General features: G+C 39.5%; 1 protein-coding gene across 6 annotated transcripts in view; it reads right to left on the bottom strand.

Annotated features, from left to right (window-relative positions):
* Positions 1-22,875, bottom strand: part of PCDH15 (protocadherin related 15) — a 1,027,345-nt gene that overhangs the window by 308,205 nt on the left and 696,265 nt on the right. For 3 of the 6 annotated variants that reach the window (XM_054831779.1, XM_054831776.1, XM_054831777.1), the window contains one exon: positions 18,775-18,840. In XM_054831779.1, the coding sequence (XP_054687754.1) occupies positions 18,775-18,840 (66 nt within the window). Of the gene's footprint in view, positions 1-18,774; positions 18,841-19,523; positions 19,539-22,875 lie in introns of those variants that run through there. The other 3 variants (XM_054831775.1, XM_054831774.1, XM_054831778.1) reach the window with 2 other exon arrangements.

Raw genomic sequence — 22,875 nt, forward strand, 5'->3', positions numbered from 1 at the left:
CTTTTTCTCATGTACTATTGAAATCAGGTCCTGAATAATTTCTCTTCCTTAAAATAGTACATTATATTTGTTATTGTTCAGCCAATACATATGCCAATATATCTTCCAATCATATTTTACTGCCAAGCTTGAAAGATTTATTAAAATCTTCATCGTCTCATCTGTGATTTCAGGCATCAGCTCTTTCGCTACTGTGGGATGAAAATTATCTGCTTTCCTTCCTGGTCCTCCTGCTTGAGGACCGAGAGCTCACTGATTTTCACTCAGCCTAAATCCAGCCACTTCCATACTTTTTCACCAGCTGTCCTGCCCTCGCCCTCAATCTCAGCATGGTCCTCCTTAATTAACAACCCAGACAAAGCGCATATTTAGGTTTGAGACCAAGACCATCTTTAACCTTTACTCTTTCCCATCCCATTTCATTTATACTTTTTCTTCGCTTTGCTGAAAAATATTTTTCTTTTTAATATATATTTTGATGTCCCAGTCAACTAGATTTTGATAGCTGTCACTTCCTGATGTCTTGGTGAAAGCCTTCTTTCTTGACTGACCCCTTTCTCCATTTCCCATCTATATCTCAAGTGGTTTTTCAAGAATCTTATTGACCTAGCTGGTTCATTTTTAGCATCTTGAGTTAATAAAATAAAATCTTATTTATTTCCTAAAATAGCATTACTCAAAATGGAAAAAAAATTTAAAAAGTGATTAAATATTGACCTATGAATTTTTATTCAATTGAAGAGCTATGCTGACATTCATAATCCTGAACTCTTTCAAATACCAGCTCTCCTCCACTGTGATAAGGAACATCCCAGACACTGAACTCTGCTCGTCCCATCCCTTTTGATATTATAGTTTACTATCCAGTTCAAACCAAACAAAATGTCCTGAATTTATAATAATTTTTGCCTGGAGGCTGCTGATCCCAGATACCCACAGCACACAGAATTCTGTATCTTGTGCAAGTGTCCTGCATTAATATAGCAACATCCCAAATACCAAGAAAAATATGCATATAGGGGGCTCAGGTTCACGACTAATTTCCCAAAGCTTTTCTGAGCAGCATTAAATGAATAAATAAGAACTTGAATAAAACATTATAGAAAATCATTTTGAGTTAGGGCTGAAAGGGCGAGTGCCATTTTGCCTCTGTTCGCCACCAGTTGCAATTGCAAGGCTTCCGGTCAATCAGAATCGTCTTTACTAAAGACCTATCCTCAACTATGCTTTATATAAGAAATCGGCAGTTATGTTAAAATTGATTTAAGAGTAACTGCACTTGGTAATTTTTTTGGATCACCTCGAAAACTCATCATCCAACAAGGTGGCTGTTATTGAAATTCCTTTACATTTCCAAGGGAGTGCTGGTAGTCCTCTTTTGGTAACTTTTGCTCCTATTTTCTTTTCTAAAGCTGTAATTTCTGTCTAGCTAAGAATAACGAGCTACAAATCAGAACTTGAGTTATACAAAGCAAATCAGCAGTAGCAAGTCCAATGCAAGATATTATGTAAAGTCAACTGCACCTTTTTTATTTCAACCAAAGTGTCAAACTGACAGTCCAATAGGACATCACCAAACCCACTGTGACCCCCAAAGCAAGCGCTTCATCTCAGACAAAATACTTCCCCTTCCCCTGGGGATGGGGCTGCACACAGTGTCATCACGCAAGATTGGTTCTAGAACTGCAATGATCATTAATGAGAATTATTTCCGTGGCAATTAGCTTGCCGCTCTTTTTTATTCAGTACTTCAACTCTCACCTACTTCAGGAGTAAAAAACCAATTCGCTCTGGTTTGTAATGAAGGACAAAAGATGACCTGTTGATAGTTGTCCTCTGCAATCCAGAGCATAACATTTTGGGCACGTCCAGAGAAGTTTAACAGCCACAAGGCGTGCAGTATTCAAAGCTACTGCATGGGACATCCCCAGTCATTTAACCTATCAGAAGCTTGTCTCTCTAAATAAGATCTTGATTCAGAGATTTTCAAGATAGCTTAGGTAGAACAGGAGCTACTGTATTCAGAGATATTTACAGAAACTAAAGTTTAATATATCTCAGTATTATACCGTTTTCAATCTTAACACATCAGGAACAAAGAGGAGGAAAAAATTAATATGACTTCCTTACAGCTGTTGGTAAAAAAGGGAAAGTAAATAGCAACCAGACAATGAGCACACCAGCTCATTTATTTTTCTTTTCCTTAATCATCAACATAGGAGACTGTAGAACATTATGCCTCCAAAAGATGCAAACAATTCAAAGAAATTTGCATTACAAACCATCCTGCTTGCCAATAAGGCAGTTTTTTAGTGGATGCCCAGAACTGTGCAATAGGTAAGTTTCGAAGGCATCGCCGGAAGCCATCTAGTCCAAGCCCCTACACAAAACAGGCCAACTTCAGAAAGTAGGACTAACCTTAATGATTTCAGCTTCAGCAATTCATAGCTTTTTCCAGTGCTTGCTTTAGCTTTCAGTCCAACAGAAATAACTGATCCACAGGTTACTGGGGAAAAAAACCCAAACCCCAAACGTCTGGTCCAGAAAGCTAATTGCTAGCAGAACACATACAGGGTTCACAACCTATCAAAAGCCAATATTACCAAAATCATTTGCGGAGTTTCCTTACTCACGGATGAGCCCTTCTAGAAAGAGAAAGCATGTTTCCACAATCTATACAGCCTTTAAATGGTAAATACAATTATATCTGTTACACATTCCCATCATCATACACCTGCCAATATTTTGGCTCCATAAATCAAGAGATTTCTCAGAAAACCTACACAGCTGGTTAACAGCCTTGGTTTATACCACCTAGAGACTTGTTCCCATAGCCCAAAGGCAACTTTATACGCAAAGCGACACCTCTCCACTTGGCTTACGCGTCTAACACTCTGGACACACTAACAAAACCGAGGTACCACCACAGTCTGGGAGGCGTGCCCAGTGCGAGTTCAACGGCTGGTCTTTCATGCCTTCCGTCATGACTGTTTCACCATGAAATGCAAGGGAGTTGTGTGTAAATGTGGCATTGCACTAAGTTGCACTGAAGAACAAATCCATAAAGAAAAGAAATTCTAAAAGTAGGAGCAGTGGAATGCAAAGAGAAACTAGAGTACTTGTACCTGCTCACTTTCTTTTTTCTTATCTATATTTTAAAATGAATAAACCATATTTATTTTTTGTAGAAATCTGCATACGTATGTAGTAAAGAACAGCAATCCTGAGCTTCAAAACAATTACCACCTATGTGACACTCAACTCTACCCAATCTACCAAAGGATGCATTCCATAGGCACATGACTTCAGCTGTACTTCTCCAAATTTCTCCTGTTTTGGCACACACAAGTAGTACCTCTGAAGCAGAACGCAAAATTAGAAGGAAGAGCACAGCAATACAAATAGTAGTGTACTCACAGCATTTTGGGAACAGAAAAAAGGAAACGAAGCTGAAAGAATGCATTAAAAGTAACAGCTCAGAAAAAGGAAATAAAGCTGATGGGGAGTAAAAAAGGAAAGTAGGTCTCTGTTGAGTTAAGGTTTGCTTATTAATTTGTCTTAAAGAAGTGGCAAAGAATCAGTAAAGTCAGGTGAAACGCACTAAACATTTCCTTAAGAAAGGCAAATTTCATCTCTGAATTTCTTCTTTCAAATTTCTATCACTTCAAAGCAATACAATTAAACCGGGGGAGAGGGGAGAAAAAAACATCCCTGGGAGCTGCATCAACACAATGCAAAAAGGGAATCAAAGCAAGGGGTGAATATTGATCTCTGGTAAACCCAATAAAGAAGAGATTAGAGGCACAGTCAGACCTGAATTCCCCAGGGGTCTCCGGTCTGTGGGGTAAGCAGAGTTAGTTCTGGAAACTGAAAGTGATAAAAAGTGACCTTTGGCAAACATACAGGGAGCAACCTACAGGCTCCAAAACTCAGAAAGAAATTAGGACATTCATTGGTTCATTGCAGAGAGAAAACATAATTCACAAAAGGATCCCCAAAAGGACCTAATAAGATTCTTGCTTGCTAAAGGGAAGAGGCACAAGAGTGAGCAAACAGATGAAAACACAAGGAGGAGAGAGGAACAGAAGCGACGAGGATTACCTCCCTGAAACAACCGGAGACCAGATGGACCCGCACGTGTGTTCGCCAGCACTGCACCTTCTCCCTCCACCCCTTCGGACACTGGGTGGATCTATGGAAAGACTTGAACGCATAAAACCGAGGGTGGGGGGCTGCATGTGAAGGGTAATGCACTAGTTATCAAAACAAAGAAAAAACCCCAGGAAAAACTACCAAAACACACAGATGTGCTTGAAAAGTTAGGTGGTGCTCTCAGCTGCCAGTTTCCTCAGGGATGTCCTTTTCAAAAACTATTAATTCCTTGTGTGGAAGATAATTTATCACAGAATTGCTCTTTTAAATTTCACCTTGTGGTGACAGTGACAAAATAATAGGCCCAACACAAGTGCTCAGTAGCGCGTTTCAGAAGCAATATTTGCCAGATTTTTCATTGGTCTCATAAACCATCCTGAAAAATAAAACTTAATGCCTGGCAGCAGCCATGTATAATTATTCTTCTGAAAAGAGCTAATATACATTTGGGCTGATTTAGAACTTGGCATAAAATAATTACGCAACGGAAAAAAAAAATAAATAAATTTATGCCCTACAAGCCTCACACTCTGTAGAAGTTTGGCGTCATTTTTATGCTGAACGCATTCAGTACTGCAGCCACGGCCCCTCCGCTACGGTACCGCAAACAACAATAAACCACCTGGTTTATACGCAAAAGAGCTCCGTCCCGAGGGGCGGTGAATCAAGCCGGGTCTTAAAACAGCGCAGGCTCGTGATGAAAACCAGCATAAATGATGAAAACCAGCATAAAAGCATTTCAGAGTTCACAGCTGACAGCAGCTTTACTCCCTTGGCATACACTTGATCAAAAAATTCTTGCCCCTTCAGACCATACGGTTGACTGCTGCTCCTCAAAACCAGCTACAGAAGAACGGACGGGCTTATCAGAGGAAGAAAATTATCACTAGGAATAGGCTAATGGTATAAATTAGAGGCAGACACCCAGGAGGTCGAGACTTGATTTATCTTAATCAGGCTGTATTTTCCTAAACAGTTGCGTCAGTAGGATAAAACATCGAATACCATAGTAATGATGAAAAATGGTAAGTGAATAAAGGAGAAAAAAAAATATCACAGCCGTGGAGGATAACATTTGGCTTGATTAACATGACTTCGGAAATCTAAAAGGATACAAGGAGTTTTCACATGAGACTACATAACAAAATAAACCAACAAATGTAATTTATGTTTGAGCCAAGCAAAGCTTTGAAATCCATCATTTATTGAATTATTTTACTGTTACAAGCACTCTGCTATTCAAAACAAGCAATAACTTAAGAGTTATTCTTATTAGCATTTCAAAGTCGGAATAAAGCTAAAATTACTGATGTTTTCAGAGCAACCTGCTTAAAAACACAGGGGATATGAGGGAGAAAAATATACCCTGAGTTGCTGTGCAGTTATCTGTCTTTTCAAGATCAAAGCAAAATAAATGTAATTAAAGGAAGCTGGGGCATGACCATTTACAAGGCTTTTTTTCCCCCCTTTTCTCTTTTTAAAGTATTAATGCCTATGAAAGCACCGAGAACAGCTCATTACTCACCTGGCCCAGTTTCATGCTACCAGGAGCCCTTTCAGGCACGTGTTGAAGAATGAGAGATGCAAAGCCATACCTTCTCATTCAGGTGTCAAAAAGTACTGGGGTTTCAAAATCATTTAAAATGAAAATCTAGTTGAAGTTTCCTTAGCAGCAGGCATATTTTCAAATGCACGCCTTGCTTATGGAAAGCCTCTCAGAAAAGTAATGGGAATTTTGTTCTGGGGTACAGACTTTCAAAGGTCCTCGGGCACCTCCTGAAGGAGACACGATGACTCAATTTCTCATTTCCTGGATTTTCTATAGATTCTGTATATTTTGTTGTGCTAAAGAGTGAAGCAGGGAGAGTACCTGTACCCAAACGCTATCCTCTACATCGCGCTGAGTTGTTTGGAGAGCAAGCGGAGAGGACTATGTCCGCCTTGCTAAGAGCGGCTGAACGTGCTGAGCTTCCCACAGGGTGGGTGGGCAAGAAGAGACCACGTAAAACCGGGGCTCCCCAGGAGAAGCGAGAGGAGGCAGGCCTGCAAGCACTCTAACCTCAAGCCCTACAGACAATTAGCAGATTTTCTGGATCATTTGAGAAGGGCCTTGGCACAATTTTTTTTTCCCCAAATCTGGGATGCCAGCCATAAATGAACACTGTTGGAAAGGGCATACGCTGGGGTCACTGCAATGGGACTTGCTGCAAACCTTTCTTCTTCCCTCTTTCAGTAGCTCCACAGCCCTTTTGCTTAGCGAGCTGTCATTTTTAGTTTAGCTTTATGAATTTTAATATAACCATTCATTTTCCAACAAGGTAAGGCAGGGAATTCTTTTGACACAGAAGAGCAAGAAAGGAGACCAACATGGGAGCCCATCACACTGTTACACGTATCACCTGGTGTTAACTGGACTTTGAAAAGAAGTGGCTCAGAAGTGGCCTGATATTCCTGGTATCAGCCTATATAATAATACATGCATAAAACTGGAGAAAAACTCACTGTACTCTTTGAAGGCATATCATAAGGACTCCTAAAAATAAGATAGTAAAATAGTTTAAAAGGCACTGAATATCTTACCTATCTTTACTACCATGGAAACAAGATTTGAAACCAACTGTTCAAAATTAATATTTTAAGAAACTTACTATATGCAACCAAAACATGTATTTTCATAGATGAGAGCGAATTTTTACTACAGCTCTGCAACAGTCAGATCATTTTCCCATTCAAATAAGCTACTGGGGGTAGGTGGGAAAGTCAGCTTAGAATAAAAATACATGTAAAAAAATATGAACAATGCTAATTAAACTATGACAGCTATTTATAAAAACAAAACCCACGCCCTCAGCTACAAAAGAATTGTATTCAGAGGAGTAAAAACTGTTAAAACAGACATTTTACTAAATTACTCTCTTTCCACGAGCGTTCCCACGCAAATACTGTCTCTATAGCTGTAAGTAATACAACCGGCTATCTAATAACCTTGAAGGTTGAAGTCCTCTACACACAAAAATGTTACAGCACCAACCAATGTGTTGTAAACTTCTTTACAGCCTGACAGGAACTTACTAAGAGACTTAATCGTAGAGCGCATTTCTATCAAGACATTTAAGGAAAGATGATGACTTCAGTATTGCCATGACATAAGTGAGTGCAATACTGAATTACATCCTCCAAATAGTAGTGGTTTTAATTCAAAGTATTACAGATCATGTACCGTTTCCACAACGGCACGGCAACGTGTCCTACCACAGACTCACACTGTATGTTTCTATGCCAGACATGACGTGAAACGGAACAGAGGATGCCATTGATGACCAAACCCCTACCTTCAGAACAGGCCTCACCCTCGAGGGTTTCCTCTCCTCATCACCTCTCTTCAGTACGTGCAATCAATGGCATGTTCCAAGTCACCATCAGGATTTGAGAACATGGATCATTCCAACTCAATCAAGTGAATGCTTCCAGGAGAGTTAAAATATTTCTTGACAGTATTAGCAAAAAGATGACATAACAGCTGCAGCATCTGACAAGTCCAAATTCATCTTAGTTCACATAGATAGAAAAAAATTAACTTATGCTTTACATTGGATTAGTTGTAAATATTGCAATTCAAAAGCATACAGAAATGACTAATGTTCTATTACCATTACACAGGACCGAGATGAACAAGAGGTGAATTTTGTGTGGGCTGAGTCGGTTCGGCTTAACAGAGCCTGAGTGGGTAAGCACAGATGATTCTGGGGTCGAGTAGCTGAAACGCACAGGAACCAGCTGAGCCAGGGCTTTTAGGAAGAAAAGCACCTGCCCAATATAGAGCTCAAAAGAGCTAAATCAAGTAGGAAGAATGGATTCTGAGCTGCGGGGTATAAACCCTACTGTTTCACATTGAGCATACATAAAGGCCATTCCCCGAAAACCAAAAGAAGATCCAGTCACTCTGACACGAGTGGCAGACCTTTGCCAGCGGCATAAGGGGAGCCCTGAGCTCTCAACACTGCGAGATCCCCACGGTAGTCGCTATATTCACGTTGCCTAGGGCAGGGCCAGCTGGGACACTCAGAACAGACCCGGGTTTCATCTTTCCTAGAAGGTGGCTGAGGCAGGCTCTTGCATACCTATGAACCCTATATTCCTGCTTTGGGTTCTGTTTCATACTTTTGTGAAACTCAGCAAAAATATTTCTCCCCCTGCCCCCTGCTACCAGATGCTTAAATCTATTCCTGGCTCTGCCACTTGTTTGTCCTGGCATTCACAGAAATGCCACCAATTCCCACATCAGGGTAAGAGAGCTGCTTATAGGAACAGGCAGCGGAGAATATAAAACAAGAAGGGCTGCCTTGTTGGTGGGGAGCGTAACAGTAATAGATATCCATTACAATGGCAGTGACACACTCCGGGGAAAAGATTTTCTTCCAGATGAGCAGCGTGCCAAATGTAAATCATGTCTCCACAAGAGGAAAGGTTTCACAAAAGGAGAACTTGGCAAGAATTAATTTTAAGTCATGCCAGTGAAAGCAGTATCACTTGGTGAAAATAAGGCAGATAAATATGTAAATGCATCATCTAACTTACTAGGCTGACCCATCCACATGCTACTGATTTTCACTTTTAGCCATGACAAAAGTAAGTGAAATACGCAGCTCGATACGTCGTTTGTGAAAATGGTATTCTGTATTCAAAACCACACCAGGGAAAGAAAGTCTGATTATGGATTGAATGCAGTGCAAACAAAGTTCACTGGTGCCCCCTCTTTGCTTGCAAGGAATAGAAAAATAGAGCTTTCCGTTCATCTCCTGTGGGTATACATCTTAGTTAACAAGCAGTAACTCCAAAAATAAAGCGCTACCAAAACACTTAGAACACACAACGTAACAGTTCTGGCAATCACCACCGGAGGACTGATCACAACCCTCACCTCCCACTCCCCAGAGGAAAACTGATTTTAACCAGGCTTAAAACGCATTAAATACTACCACTCTTGCACTGCTTTGCTGGAACTGTAAAGGAGAAGACAGTCAAAGAATATTGCTAGTAAAACGGCATTCAATGTTTCAAAATTGTAAAAAAGGAATAAATTGTTGACATATGCAGTTCTTCATTTGCAAAGGTAAACCAACAACCTGGGAATATGAACAGATTGAGTATCATAATTTGAATAATTTATTCTGAATACTCAAACTGCCAAAGATGAGCTGTTCAGAAAATTTTACATCACTCTGAGGAGAATTTCCACTAGAAAAAGTAAATCTCAAATACATTTTGAAAAGGCCTCGGCATTATAAAGCATAATCATTGTTCACAAAATTTATACACAAACTGGAGTTAAAGTCCCAATTTTTGTCATTTTAAACATCAATACTAGGGAAGACCTGTGGTCTTGTCTGATCTGCTAATTACTCCTACTGTTATCTGCTCTCTAGTGAACAAAACTTGCTAGCTTGCAGTTGAATGAGTGCCTGTGGGTACACGGAGACAGTTCCAAGTTGTCAGCGTGAGCAAGATTTCAGCAGATACAACATGAGCCGACACAGGGCACCTGGACGCGTGCGCAGGCCACGCAACGGCAAACAAAAGCACTTTGATGACAGTTCCTGAGAACTTAGAACCTGTAGATGAGACAGTTAATGATGAAAATATAAGGGGGAAAACCTTTCACCCTTGAAGGCTAAGGACATTATATCACCTCCCCGCAGGAGTGCTAATATCAGGTTAGGGTATTTGTCTAGACAGCTGACAGCAGAAAAACATTTTAAATAATTCCAACTCTATCACTTACTAACTGTATTTTCTATCCTTAAGAATAAAAGAATCCATTTCTAAAAGGAGGACTTCTTTTCTCCCCTACTTCTACCCCAAGTTATCACCTGCTTTTTGGCACTTTGATTTTTTTTTTTTTTCTGAAAAGACACAATTTAAATACTGAAAAAGGAGAATTGTAGAGATCTTTAACAAAAGTTCTGCTTAAATACTGGCCACTGCTGATGTCTGTGCTCATGAATAAAAGTGGAATAACAAGCTCATCCATTTTACAGCTTCTTCAGTCTTTACACATTTGTCCTCCGTGAAAAATATGAGAGTGGGAATTTAAATCTGTGGTATAAAAATAGCATTAGATACCAAATTGATTCATGACTTTTCAATGAAATTGTTAATACCAAAATCCTAAGAATGTATAACTTCAGAATGGAAATGAACAAACAGGCTTGAATGAAACAAAAATAAATTTCCATAAATTTAGGCCTCTTTTCCCATCTCATGAATTCATAAACTAAATCAAATTTTCAGCTAAGAAGTGATACTTTCTTGCACTAGCTTACATTTTGATTTAAGTAACTGAAGACAGCGAGCTGAGCACCAACACGTACGAGCCAGCTGCTAACATGAAGAACAGGAGGAAAACCACAAACACAAATTTAAAAAAAAATAAAAAAACGAAAATCCATATTCCATCTTCTTGAAGACATTAGCTGAGTATAAGAGAATTTTCTAACTTCTAGTTCTTACGCTTATCCTTTATCTGCTTGACTCTGAGCCTTCTCACCTGACAAGAGCTGCAGCTACACTCTGCCAGGCAATTTACCCTTTCTTAAAATATACATTTGTTATGCTCAGATAATATTCCTATTGTTGCCCTTGGTAATGATTCTCGAGACAGCTGATTAAGACCAAATAAGCCTTAGTCTTAATTGCCTCTATCTCTGAATACAAAAGAAGGAAATTTCTGTCTCTGGCAGCCAAGTATGCAAGTCACGACAGAAAAAGAGGAATAGTCTAAAAGCACATTATTAAGCTGTGGCGTGTTATCCAATTTTCTTCCATTATGGAGAAATTTGAGGACAGTACTTGGACCAAAGCATTCAGAAAACCCTTGAGTATAAAGTAAAGCTCAATCAGAAGAATAAATCAAGTCAGCTACAGCTGGGTCTCTCTAGACACTCTTGCACTTGCTTCCCACCTCAAAGCCAGGGAGCAGAGCAGTAAGTCCCTTTCTGACACTATTGCTGAAACTTTCCTGGATTGCACGCTGTTCCTGGGGGACTTCCATGGCCAAACTAACCCCTTTCTCCAAGTCCAACACACTCCTAAACGGCACAGGAACGTCCTGAATGATCCAGAACTAGAGCCAGTACTTGCCAGGGCTGTCAACACCAGCTGCGGGGTTTCTTTTCGGGCGGCCTCAGGATCTGACCGTATCTTCAGAGCCACACCTAGACTTGACCTAAAAACAGGCCACGCAACAGTTTTCATCTGGATGACTTAGAGAAGCGTCAACAGGAAACACGCAGGCTCCCAAATCAGTCTGGGTGTGGGAAGATGGGGTTGAACCGTACAGTGCTCTGCCACGTGGTAAATTCAGCCCTGAGGAGGAGCCCTAGCACTGCACAGGCACATGGCATACACAAATCCATGGAAATCCACTCCTCTTGTTAAAATGTGTCCAAAACATTCTGAAAGGGTAACTTCTTCTGATAGAAGTTACTTAATCTTGCAGATATTAGATCTAATGTATCACCTTTCTTCCTGTATAAAAACACAAAGCCAGAATAAACTCTGTACTGCGTGCCTTAATTTGACAGAACGTTATTACGTGCCTGATCCAGATCAGATTTGTATTGCTGGCTAATCTAATGTTGCACAGATCACAGGATAGCACCAGCGCACACAAATTCAGCAAAAGGCTACTGATGCTCAACGCTGCAATCATATTAGCCATCTAGATTGCATCGGTAGCTAACCGATAGCGCTAGACTGAACTGCAGTCCTCGGCTGACAAACATCTAGACTTGTTTAAGCATTCTCAGATGTACACCTGGGACCTGAGAAAGCAGCAGTATCTGTACAATAAGAGCAATTAGTTTTACAATTGAAGAAAAGTTGGTGGTTTAGAAGCAAAGTTAATTGAATTCCTCTATCCCTTCCACAGCAAGATAATTTTACATTTAAACATTTATTTATTGACTACAAATATTGGCCTTAACTTACACTTTATTGTATATATACACAACATACCGCATCTCCATTGCTACAGAAACCAGATTGGTGAAGACATATTTGAAAAGGAATACTTCCCACAGCCGGTGAAAAACACAAATACTTTAGAAAGCTGTAAGATTGTCTACAAGATGTGAGAAAAATCTATGTGTAGACATATAGGCATACATACAATTGCATAACTCAGATTGGAAATCAACTGAAGCACTTTCTCCCTGGAAACGTTTCACAGGACTGGTAACAACATATAGGGTAATAATTTGATTTTTTTTTTCCATTATAGAAAAAAGTAACTTTACTGCTACAAAAGAAATAGCGCACCAAGCAAAAGTTAGATGCAAAGAGTCCTCAAACTGCACTTATGGGGAAACTAAGAAAAATCAATACCAAATTACAGTGCATTACAGCTTGGTCTCTCTTCCCTTTCCACATCCACACAAACATCCCAGACTTGAGACACGTTTCTCTCAATCACTTGAAATAGTAAAACTAAGATTACTTTTCTTTCGTAACAGTACATAAAGGTGATTTTTGAACAAAAGTAATTGATGAAAATGTCAGTTTAAAAGATTGAGGCTTATACAGACAGTAAACTGTAACTTTCAAGAATATATAACTTTATAAATTCTAACACCTCTGTGCAACATGCTAACATCTGTACAGCTTAAATCAAGTCCTTCCTCCTACAGCAACAAGCCCAGAGCTAAGGCTGAAAGCTCTGCTCTATTTTAGTCCTGTTAATCCCCATGGAACAGCCTTAGGTCTTGTTCAGGTGCTGAGTACACAAGGCTGTCTTCAGCTCATCTTATTTTTAGGTTCTTTTTCCCCTCCATTCAGTGTTAACTGACTCATCTCATTCCTGCTAAACAGCGAGCTACTGCAGACAGTGCAACAAGTCAAAGGAGTGAGCCTTACACGTGATATAAAGACTTACACGGCCTACAGACACGTGAACCTGCATGCTCCATGTGGAAACTTTCTATGGAAACAGCTTTTTCACCAGACTTAGACCACCCTTCCACCGGTGATGTCTCTGGGACAGCATGCTACACTATCATGAGATGGGCATTACCTCCCTTCCTTCCCACCGCTTCTCTTCCTAACAAAAAGGGGAAAGCAGGAGCTTGAGATACACTGTTTTCCTCAATATATACAATATATATACAATAAACATATATATACATATATATACAATAAACATGAGCTTTTAATTAGATGTATGTGGCTTTGCAAAATTTTACAGAACAGTCTTCTAACTTGTCTTGGTTTGTACATTCACCATACGCGTGTAAAAAGAGTCACGGGAAGATACAGGACACTAGCAAGTTGAAAGTCCTTTATGCGTTTACATCTCATATCTCAGCCTGCTCTCTCTGCTAAGGCTTTACAAGGCCAAACACCAAGATTAATTGCTGCAGATTTTAGTTCCACTAATTAGAACTCGGCAACTCTTAGGATGAAAAAAAATAACACACTACTTCTCACAATTAAATATGAGTATTTGTGGAAAAAAGACACTGGGTTTCAATAACCCGAACACCTTGAGTGGACTTCAAGAAACACTATTATCATACGTCTGTGTTCAACCACAGTGACATTCCAAATCAGAAAAGGGTGTTTTACTAAAGCAATTTTTCCCCTTAGCCAAAATGTCTTAAGGCAGCCAGACTGGAATCAGCACACGATCCATGCAGGAGATGGATAGCAGGACCCTTCATCTGTAAGGCTCATTAGTTCAATTCCAGCCCACACCGGTAGGCACTGAAAATTTTATTAAGTAACGGCTGTTCGGAAGCCATCACACACAGTCCATTGGAAATGTATGCTTCAGCCCATCTCAGAAGACAGACTACAGATTTTGTGCCTCTAGAGACGTTTTCTTCAATCCCTGTCAATTGCCCCTGAAAAACAAGTTAAAATAATTTGGTACAGCACGGAAATTTGCAGTGACGTTGTCAGTGTGCCTTAGTAATCAGGTCCATTCTTCAGCATTACATACAATTAAACTGAAAATAAATTGGTCCAACAGAGGCAGGTAAAAAAAACACAGCCTGGTTTCCTGCATATTTGTGCCCTATTTCCCATTTAATCTCTCACCACAGGGAGTTATTGATGGGGATTTGTATTGCAGAGTGATCACACATCCTCTGCCTCCCCAGGAAGTCAGGCTGACAAAAGATTGCTGCCAAGATAGCAAGAAGATGAAGAGATATAAAAATAATACCAAACCCACCTACAGCCATGAAAGCTCATTCCCACACTTACCTGTGTTTGCATAAATACCAAACATCCCCAACGGGCACTGAGATTTATGTACGAAGAGAAGAGAAAGATCATGTAATTTGCGGAGACGGTCCAACTATTCATTAGCACTCTATACCATAAGGGCGGCGGGGGGGGAGGGAATGGGAACAAAAATAAAATCAACAGCAGAAGAATGTTTACTGATTTACCTAGGATAGGCAAGAACCCAAAATATTCATAACTGCAGAGGTTTTGTTATCAATGCATTACCAATACACCAGTTCACGTTGTTCTTCACACTAGGGTAGATCTTTTAGAGTCACGCTGATCTCTGGCTATGATGTCAGACATCAGTCACACTGATGCGCCTGGCTAGCATACTGGCTATTAGCCAAGTACAGGACGCACACTCCGAACAAGTATCTGTTAAAATGCGAACAGTACTTGCCCGTATTCTATTCACATAAAGGCAAATATCAGCAGGTGACAGCGGCGGTTATTCTGTCTGCGCACCCCCCTTGTTCGCTAGGTCACCCAACATCCTGCCCAAGAAGCCTACAACACTGCAGCCTGCTTGCTCCCTCACCCCAAGCCCTGCATTTTGTTCCAAATTCTATTTTAATCACTCATATCTAGCAGATTTCAATTTTGCCTCTTTAGAAGTCATTTCCCAATAGTCTACTTCCCATTAAAAACTCTTTTTAAAGATTCAAAGCCTTTTTAGCATTTCAGTGTGCTCATCTTAAGGAAAAAAGCATGGGCAGCTCTACATGAAAGCCACCAAAAACTTGGGGTGCTGTAGCAATGAAAAAGTCTGAAGTATGAATATGTCTCATTTGTTCCGTCTTTAAAACAAGTTAAAGCCAAGTCTCAAATTCAGTAAAGAAAAAGAAAATGAATGGGTGAAAACAACTCACTCTGCCTAGAACCTCTCCCCCATACATCTAGAAGGATGAAATTTTGCTGTTAATATGACCTGAAGCACTACCACCCATTCAGTTAAACAAAAGAAAAATGAAAAAATAATTCATTTGTACCTTAAGAAATGTAACGTTCACCCCTTCTAGGATTCTTCACAGGAGCACATCTATAATCTAACATACTATTGTACCTAAATTACTTGATATAAAGATATATTAATCCAATGGTGCGAAACTGTCAAATCCTCACATCTATAGGCTCAAGGAGATCTCTAAAGGTCAGACACAGTAACTGCGTGTCCGACTATGAAAACAAGGAATAGTTATTTTGTAAAACATTTTTATTCCCCGAGATTTGCTGGTCTCCAGACTCCTTGTGAATTAGAAATGATTGAACTCGGTATGCTGAGAAGCAACATTCGCCACAGTGGAACGAAAGCTATACTTCTAAAGAGCAGGACTTTCTATTTATTCAGTTGCCAGAACTTGATGAATATGTGCACTGGATGAAATGAAATGTCACACAGAGGTGTTAATTCAGTTATTGTTTTGAGATCTTCATTCTAAAGCCTTAGAAGAGACACTCCAACAGCAACAACAGACCTTCGAAAGCTGCAGTGCGAGGAATTAAAACAACCTGATTAGATTTTATACTTTAAGTGATCTAGAGACATACTTGTATGTATTAGAACAAAAATAGGCAGATTGTTTCTCTGCATCTATAAGCATTTCCAATACAAAGTTTGCTTCATCGTTGGAAATGTCATATATAATAATAATAATAAATCTGTATATAACCTGCATATCATCCAAATGTCTGTCACTACAGCTTCGCTATCACTTCTAACAGCTAGGGTAATGCCAATTATGAGACTCAATGGCAAATGATTTGAAATAGTTTTTGATAAACTATTCTAGTGAATTCACACACCCCGTAAATACACTCACCCTGTTGATCCTGGCATTGATATCCAGGATTTTTACTTTCAGGCTGCATGCTCTATTTATTCTAATTCCCCAATATACTGGGGTGTGCCTGGGCACATCCACACACACAAAAATTCAGTTGCAACACCACCCATCGTTCGGCATGGATCCACATTCGACTCGAGCAAGCTAAAGCACTTGCCCTGAACCTGAAAACATCTGGAAGGGCACACACACAGAGCTCGAAAACAAAATCTGCTGTTAGCTGCTCCGCATCCCTTGCTGTGACTGTTTTTCTATTTTAAAAAAATCTACATTCAGTTTAAGCAAGACTCATGGAAAAACAATTATTTACTATGAAGTACATGAGTAGTAGCATCGACTCAACCGCTGAGCCTCTACACTGCACTGAGATTTAACCTTCATTAATTTTAGCCACACGTGGTTGTGGGGAGAAAACAACTTACCACTTCAACAAAGACAGCAAAAGGTTTAAGGACATTTCAACTCCAGAGCTGGCGTCCCAGGAGATCCATTTACTTAATACATATTGTGACTTACAGATGAGGTGTGTCGCTTCCATTAACTACAATGCGAATTGAAGTTTCTACTTCCAATTTGACTTATTTAATGGGGAGTTAATGGTTCATAAGAAATCATAGCAAAATAGATAAATTAAATCATTGCAGACACATGCGAAGCTTTCAGGAAGCTCACACCTCTCCTCACCATACTCGATTTAACCATCTTTCTTGCAGGACCAGTTACATTTGAACAGAAATTTTAACTTTCTAGTTTTTAGCAAACACTGAATCAAGCATTAAAAAGCTGAGACATAAAGTTTATTATGCCATTCAGTCAGGGAGTTGCAACCTTTTTATTTCTCTAAATTTTTGTTTATATTTCAAATGACTCCATGGTCAGCATCTAGCCTTAGTTTCGGCGGCTGTTCCCACCACATTCTCCAGATAAGTAACTCAAGTGCCGCTAGCACATAAGAATAAAGTGCTGTAAAACATGCCAGTATTACCTATGTATAATCAAGAATACGTGACACCTTCCCAACAAGGTGATACAGATACAATTCTTTCGTAAGCATCAAATCCCAAGACTCTATAGCACATACACTGAAAAAAGATAAAACACTCGCAGTATTGATTCCAGACCCTCGAACACTCTGAAAGAAAAAAAGACTTGGGTTTGGTTCGGGTTTTTTCCCCCCACTTGATATAAGCATGACACAATCATGATGCAGTTTTCTACTTAAATTAATATTGTACTGTATGAGTAACTTTTATGGCAGTCAGGCCACATTACAAAAAACAAAACAGAAGAGAGAGTCCTGCTCAGCATGTAAACACAATTACCGGGGAATTCAATTTTGCTGAGACCAATCATCATTTTTAAGTTTCAGCAGACATAATTGCAAGAAAAACCAGCACAGGAGGAAGAATACAGTGTATTTTTAAAAGCCACCCCAGTACCAGCTAACAGAGTTCTTCAGCACATAGTCGTATTAACAACTGGGTTTTTGGTTCTCTTACCAGTAAAACCTGCATACTCTTATCCGTCTGACCTTGAGCAACTCCAACAGCAAGCAGTTTCCCCCAAGGATAACAGCAGAGAGGTTCCACCAACATGACCTGGACTTTGTTCACCATTTCAAGCGCCCATATATGACAAATCATAACCACATGCAGCACGGAACTCTGCCTAGCTTACAAGGTTTAAAAAAAAAAAATCACGAAATAAAAATCAGGACAGAGTAGTAACTTAATATCAGGAGTAATAGCCACCTGTACAAAGTGCTGACTCTAGAGGGGTAAAGCACTTCATCAAATTACAGTATGCTGCATAAATGCAACGCTAAGACTACAGAACAACAATTTGAGAACTGTGTGATTTGACAGGAGAATAAAGACATTAATTTTCTTTTGAACTTTCCATGACTACATGCAAGTTCTGCCATTTCAGAGGTGTCCATAAACTCATGTTACTAAACTTACAGCGACTCAAAAAGCTGCACGTGAGACCCAGCATACAACAATGTTAACACTCCTACCAAGCTTCAGAGAAAGAAGGTTTCAGCTTTACCTAACCATGCCAAAACAAAAACTGAGCAGAACTTTGTCCTCCGGTAGCATCGTACTGGCATAAGAAGTCAGATGGTAAAGAGTAAGCTGGAGCATTAGCAACAAGGGAGCTAAATAAACTACTGTTGTATTACAAATAACTGTGGTCTAAACATTTGTTAAAACTAAACACATATGCATAAAAGCTATGTGGAGTCAAAGACCAAAGTCATCAAAATGTGTAATTTTCAGGAAGAAATGACACGTTTCGGCATTTTGGATCACCGTCCCCTTTCCACCCGCAATCCCCGTGGACAGGTTCAGAGAGCAGACCTCCGAGCCGAAGCACAGGGGCCCTCGCTGCCAGCCGGACACGCCGCTCCCCACGTGCGCCTCTAACGCCCTGACCAGCCAACGCGGGGGAACCGAAGGGGTGTCACGGAAAACCGAGGTGCACTCACCGTTCCGACTTTCTTCATCAATAGGAACTATTGTGGCTGGAGGACCTGTTCTGGCCAATTTGCAATCTATAAAGATGAAAAAAGAAGTTATTTCCAATTCCAGAAGAAGGATCTTGGGGTTTTGTTGCCGTTTTTTAAAACAAACTAGCACATTCAGCATACTGAAGACAAGTATTCACTTAAATATTATAGCTAAGTTACACTCACAGCGGATCAGAATCTGAGCTGTTTGCTTATCCCTTACTCGGATAAACCGTGTAAAGCAAAGGAGAATCTGGCGACAAAGGATTTAACATCTCAGATGCTCATCCATATTTCAAACACACACTTAAACAGCAAAAACTTAATATGGTTTGTTCTCTTATCTCTTAAGTGAGCCTTCCTTTCCATGACATGAATGCACACACACCCCAAATTGTTGTCACATACCACCACAATACAGTTTGACGGCTACACTATAAACCTGTTCGTGTCTTGCTCTAGAGATACCACCAGGGATCTCAGTGAAGCACAAGTCCTCCAGGACAGGGATAATACAATGGTAATTTAACCCAAAGAAACAACAGAGGAATGATTAAAAGGTGTAAATCATAATTAAAGCTTCACAACAGAAACAAACATAAATTGAATTTAATTGCAACAAAAGGATCTAATTAAAGAGAGTGAACAGAATTTTAATAATGTTCAAAGGAAAATAAGAATTAAAAACAGACGAGCAATGTTCAGGAAGTTACGTTGTGCCATCTTACCCTCATATTGCCAGTCTGGAGTCAAAAGTTTAGAGTCATCAATGGAAGCAGAGCAGAATAACGAAAGAAAATAAGTAAGATTTTGTTGGTTTACTCAAAAGATAGGTTCAAAGACATAAAGCAGTACATGCAGAGCTAGCAAGTGCATAGGTGTAGTCTTAAAATATATAAAAGCATGTACACTACATGTGATGACTATACTTTGTGAACAGTTTGGTTTTCTACATTAAATAGAAGAAAAATATTACCTCTTTAAAGCACACAGAAATAAAAGTTAATTAAGAAGTGCTTTTCATTTTCACAGAGCCATACAATACCACTGAAACAGCATGACAAGAGATAACCATACTCCTTCCCATTACACCATGGAGAACTGTACGTGAGATTGCAGTCCGCATTTTAAAGACATTTAGGTGCTCCTCTGATCCTCCTGACACAGCCTTGGCCCCGTGGATGGCTACAGCCCGTTTGTAAGAAACAGCTTCTAATTAGTTTCTAGCCAAGGAAAGACATGCTAGAGTATCACTGTATTTTTTTTTTTTTTTTTGAGAGGCCTAAACACTTTACACAAAATTCCCAACAGAAAATCATCTGTAAATTAAACACAAGAGCAAGCTGAGGTAAAATGCTATTTCCCAGCTTACAGTAAAAAATTACACATCCATCGACTTCAAAAGAATCGCGCTGCAGCTAATTACAGACTATAATTACCCCAGCACAGACAAGACCTGTGAAGGAAGATCAAAACAGAGAAGCATTTATTCAGATCTCCATTTAGGTGAAGCCTCTAAAGGACATCTCCGTGGCACGGTATTTTCCCCTAGCAACAGCTTTGCTATTCATCTGATGAGTTCAACTGCAAGACCCAACTTCTAAACACCAAGGGTGAGGACTGATAGCACGGCATTCCTTGAGGCTGTTAATATTTATGAACAGCCTGAACGACAGCTGAATTAATACTAAAGATAATACAGTCACGCTGTAATTACTTTTTTATTTTAAAAAAGACAAACAGGCAAACCTTGCTCTGAAGGTAAAATACAGAGAGCTTGCATGGGTACCTGCTCGTTCTCCTTCCTTCCATCAGTGACACTGCTGGTACAGTTTCACAAAACCACTTGGTTTGCTATCCTAAGCACTCTAAATAAAACTATTTAATGAGCAAATTCTCAGTACTTATTCCTTTTACTCTTATATGCTCTAGCTTGGTACATAAAAATTGAGTATTTTCTGTTGATATTTTTAAAGCTTTTTGTTTTGAAGGCATTAACAGAGCAAACAGACCATCTGAAAAGCTACACCTTTCATTACGTTGTAGTTAGCTACGAGCATATCCCATGGGAAGATAAGCAACGTTTACATATCTACGTGAAATAAGGATTATTTTTTTCCCTGCTCTTATTTTTTTTTACTGGATGCTGTAAGAATGGCAGCACTGTAACAGATACAACTCTAACCTCTTCCAGAGCTGTGTGTTATAATCCAAACTTTTACTGAGACTTTGTTTTCATGTGAACACTCCTGCTATTCACCGATGAACAGCGATCACCGCACGCACAACCAAAGAAGAATCCAAAGCAAGGACAATTTTTTAATCCTAAAAATTGCATACTCCTTACCAAAAGAATAACCATGGGTTTTGTTAAAGTGAATGAGCTTTTCCCCAACATCTATGTTTCCATGAGGAAGTTTTCTCCTTGCTGGGTGTCTCAATAAAAAGTTCACCCAAATCAGGCCAACCTCTAATTCTATTCTCCAATAAGCAAATTATCAAAATTACACGTTAGCAGCCTTTTCACAGGATTGGTTTTCCATCAAACACATCAGGGTTTCCAGAATTATAATCAAAGCAGTTATACAGTATGTTTAATATGATCCTTTAGCATTGAAAGCTGGAAACAGCGTCTCAGAGAAGAGGCAGACTATACAGTTAAGTTCAATGATTTGCAGGGGATTTATTGCAAGTGTGAGCAGGTGAAGCAATAAAATTTATCATGAGAAAGTGCAATGAAAAGAAGAGATTAGAGCCCAAACTATTTCTATAGCTAGGGAGGAAAAAAAAAAAATTAACAGGATGTAGTAGAATTCTTGCTGTGGATTACCCTCCTGGCACCAAGAAAAGATTTCTGAAGAAACATGTAGTTTTATTGCATAGATTAGAGTTTATAAATTATTGCATATAATTTCAACCATGTCAGTACTAGCCAGATATCAGATTACATTTTAAGATGCCTGTCACCCCCCCCCTTCTTAAAGACCAAACCTAATAATGCCACAACCTTTAGTTTCACATTCATCACCATACACTGAACAGGTAAGGTTAAAATTGTAGTCTTACACAAATTTCCAATTCAAAGGGAGACAATAATTTTAATTAAAAACCTTAAAGACAAGTTACACGTCGTAAACTATGGGTGGTACCTTTTCTTTTTCTGTGCAAAATACAATCAGTAAGCAGCAGCAGCAAGACCAAGTGCTCAAGCACTGTGTTTTAGCACTAGGCACCAGCCAGACCTGGTGGGAAATACTGGACACATCAACACAAACATCTTTAGACTGAGCCAGATGCACAGAAAGGTTATTCCCACCATGAGGAGGATGGAGAGTCCATCCTATAAAGGTGACAGAGGCTTGAATTAGTCTAGGAAAATGAAAGGTCTCTAGAAATACACTTGGGTAAATATCGAGGAGGAAATAAGAGCACAAAGAATACTATGAGTGCAGAGGAGAAATGGCTGCATGCTGCCCACAAATGTGAGTACACTTCCAGCCCAAAAATTTTTTTGGACTGGCAGAGAAGGTAGATCCTGGAACACTCTTCCACAGCAGGAACAACACAAAAATGCAATTTCAGCATTTTTTAAAACATACCTTTATTTGCTTATGAAAGGGATGACATGAAATGTCATTATTTAAATGTTCCTCAACAGAAATTATTTCAGCAGTAATAGATTGCTTTATTCAACTTAAACAAGCATGGATGAAGGAAATATTTACATAAGACTTTACTTTCCTGCTCTTTTGTTTTCAAGCGCCCCATTTCTGATTTTGGGCCTCAGTATAAATCTATTAGCTATTTTATCTATTCCAATTTCACGCTGCAGATTAGGAATACTGACGTACACCTAACTAACAATTCAAATTTTTAATAAAACTACTGGAATTGCTAAGACAGGACGGTTTCTTTCCATTACATAATTTCCTTGAAAAGAGGCGTCGTGCCCCATCAAACAAGAGGGAACACTGCACAGACAGAGGCCGTCTGACTTCTCTTACCCACGGAAGGAACCTCCGCTCTGCTGGAAGCGCAGGGAGAAGCGACACGGAGAACCACGGGCTGTTTGTTCTGACC

The sequence above is a fragment of the Grus americana genome, chromosome 7, assembly GCF_028858705.1.
Source record: "Grus americana isolate bGruAme1 chromosome 7, bGruAme1.mat, whole genome shotgun sequence".
Taxonomy (NCBI): Eukaryota; Metazoa; Chordata; class Aves; order Gruiformes; family Gruidae; genus Grus; species Grus americana.